General features: G+C 37.9%; 1 protein-coding gene across 1 annotated transcript; it reads left to right on the forward strand.

Moving 5' to 3' along the window:
* The first annotated feature begins 588 nt into the window (after positions 1–588).
* Positions 589–2,968, forward strand: LOC126751039 (putative nuclease HARBI1). Its single transcript, XM_050460959.1, has 6 exons — positions 589–683; positions 967–1,719; positions 1,779–2,098; positions 2,189–2,292; positions 2,359–2,506; positions 2,581–2,968. Exons 2-6 carry the CDS (start codon positions 1,604–1,606, stop codon positions 2,961–2,963), a joined length of 1,071 nt encoding a protein of 356 aa, XP_050316916.1. The 5' UTR covers positions 589–683; positions 967–1,603; the 3' UTR covers positions 2,964–2,968.

Consider the following 2,968-nt stretch of genomic DNA (forward strand, 5'->3'; position numbering starts at 1 on the left):
AAAACAACGTGCTTTATTTTCAAATTCTGGAGAAAATGGTGATGATAATAGTGAGAGCTGGATCAATGATTTAAAATTGGCTCTATTGAATAAAAAATCACGAAGCGATAAAATTTCGTTATTGACAACAGTTCCTCTGGATTGGACCATTCGACGCATGAGAAGAGAATTGAATATTTCTCGAAGAATGGCATCGAGAGCCAAAAAATTACACGCTAATTGCGGATACGGTGCTCGTCCTAAGCCAAAAACTGGACGTCGGATCGAAAATTCTATCCTGAAAAAAATTGAAGAATTTTATTTGTCCGACGAGTATAGTCGAGTTATGCCAGGCAGAAAAGATTACATTTCTGTGGTAAAAAATGGTCAGCGCTGCCAGGAACAAAAGCGACTACTCCTACACAATCTCCGTGATTTGCACACTAAATTCAAGGACGCTTTTTCGGACGTTAAAGTATCATTATCCACATTCACACGACTTCGACCACGTCAATGTATTTTAGCTGGGCAGTCTGGTACTCATAACGTTTGTGTATGCAAAATACACGAGAATATGAGGTTGAAGTTCGCCGCATTGACACAGGAGTTGAAACAAAAAGGCATAATCTTTGAACTCAACTACAGAGACACTTTCAAAGATATGATGTGCGATGCAGCAAATCCAGATTGTCATCTTGCAAATTGTGAAAACTGTCCTGGACCCAGTATGATTGCAAATAAGTTGAAAATATTACTTGAGCAAAATGGAGTATCACAAATTCAATTTCAACAATGGACAAGTACAGACAGGTATGTATAATGTAGAATAATTTTTACAGTAACTCAATGATCACTATTGTTGACCCTCTCTCTATGGGTACAGGTGCGAACTTCTACTGAATTCTTCATCAAGGAAAGAATTTTTGCAGCAACTGATCAAAGATTTGCCTGCCGTTGCCAAGCATGATTTCTTAGCTAGATCGCAAGCAGCCTATTTCGAGGAAATGAAACGTAATGTAAATGAAGGAGAATTTATTGTGACTCTTGATTTTTCCGAAAATTATACTTGCCAAGTACAAGATGCCGTGCAGTCTCAACATTGGGCTAATGTTCAGGCAACTTTACATCCCTATGTAGTGTACTATAAAAAAAATAACGCGGTCAAAAATGAAAACTACGTCTTGATTTCTGAAAATTTGCACCATGATGCAAACGCGGTGCATTTATTTAACACGAAAGTCATCGCCTACTTGAAAAGCAAATTTGGTCAAACGAGTATCAAAAAAGTGATATATTTCTCCGATGGAGCCGGATCTCAATACAAAAATAAATTCAATTTGAGCAACTTGCTGCAACACAAAACAGGGCCCGAATCGCGGCATTCGTGATCGAGCGAGCTATTGTATCGTAACAAATTTCGTGACGTTTCGAGTAGCCGGATCGCCGCACTCGATACGAAGCGAATCTAAATTAGCTCACTGTAACAGCCCTGGCCTCTGTACAAATGGCATTTACGAAGTGTCAAATTGTGAAATCAAAACAAAAGAAATCAAAACAAAGAAAGTTGTTGAAGCCGCGCTAAATTTTTTTAAAAAGGTGAAATACTATTGTTTTATCAAAAGTGATGAATCCGATAATTTTTTTATATTCGTCTTCGGAATCTGAGGAAGAAAACGTGCAGCAAGTCATAAGGAACCGAATGCGAGACAAAAGCAATCCCTTGACATTGCCGGAGGCAGCGTAAGGAATTAGAATTGTGTACAAATTAATTTCAATTGCCTACATGTTTATATTTACAGCTTCAGGAAACGGTTCAGACTCTCTAAAAGTGCATTTAACTATGTATTGGCTGAACTCAAATTTGAAGGGCATTTGTCAACCGCAGTGCCACCAATGATTCAACTGGGAGCGACTTTGTCCCTTTTGGCCAGTGGTGGCTACCAGCACTTGGTGGGAAATGACTTTTTGATAGGTATATGTCAAAGCACTATTTGCAAAATAATCAAAAATGTAGTCAGCGAAATGGAAACAAAGTTGTGCCCCCAATTTATTAAATTCGTGCCCGACAATCTTTCGGAATGCACGAAATCGTTTGTTGAAAAATACAAAATTCCTGGAGGTAAGATTAGAGCTTTTATTTTGAGTACAATGTAGCGCTTTTAAAGCTGAAGTATACTTAACATATTTAAATATATGTTTATGCATGCAGTTATTGGATGTATTGATGGCACGCACTTTGGGCTGCAAAAACCAACGGTAAATGAGCACATGTTCTTCAACAGGAAAGGATACCATAGCCTCAACTCAATGATAGTAGGTTGCATATAAAATGTACGCACATACACATACGTATACTTATAAACTTTAATTTAATTGCAGATATGTGACCATGAATACCGCATTTTAGCCATTGACTCAAAGTATGGTGGAGCCGCACACGATTCCTTTGTGTGGAAGCATTCGGCACAACGAAAGTTTTTGGAGGAGCAATTTAACCAAAATAACGTCAAAAATGTTTGGCTTTTAGGTAATATAACTTTTTATTGTACTGTTATGCATATATGTACCTAAATTTAAAATGCATTTTTCGTAAATCAATAGGAGATTCGGGTTATCCCTTGGAGCCGTGGTGTTTAACACCATTCAGGAACCCTGAAGAAGGGTCTACTCAAGCTAGGTTCAATGAGGCTCATTCTAAAGCTCGCTGTGTGGTTGAAAGAACCATTGGTATCCTAAAGGGCCGTTGGAAAATTCTCAGCAATGACAAGAGAAGCCGTTACAAACCTGAAAAAATGGCACAATTCGGGAATGTATGTGCAGCGTTGCATAACATTTGCATACATTTCAAAGATGCGTCGTATTGCAGACATTATGCAAGTGAAACTATCAACACAGAAGTGGATATGGGAAACGAAACTCATTTAACCAAAATTGGACACAAAATTCGAAATCATATAATGTTGGCGCTAGAAAATACAATTTGAATAAA

The sequence above is a fragment of the Bactrocera neohumeralis genome, chromosome 2 (assembly GCF_024586455.1).
Source record: "Bactrocera neohumeralis isolate Rockhampton chromosome 2, APGP_CSIRO_Bneo_wtdbg2-racon-allhic-juicebox.fasta_v2, whole genome shotgun sequence".
Lineage (NCBI taxonomy): Eukaryota > Metazoa > Arthropoda > Insecta > Diptera > Tephritidae > Bactrocera > Bactrocera neohumeralis.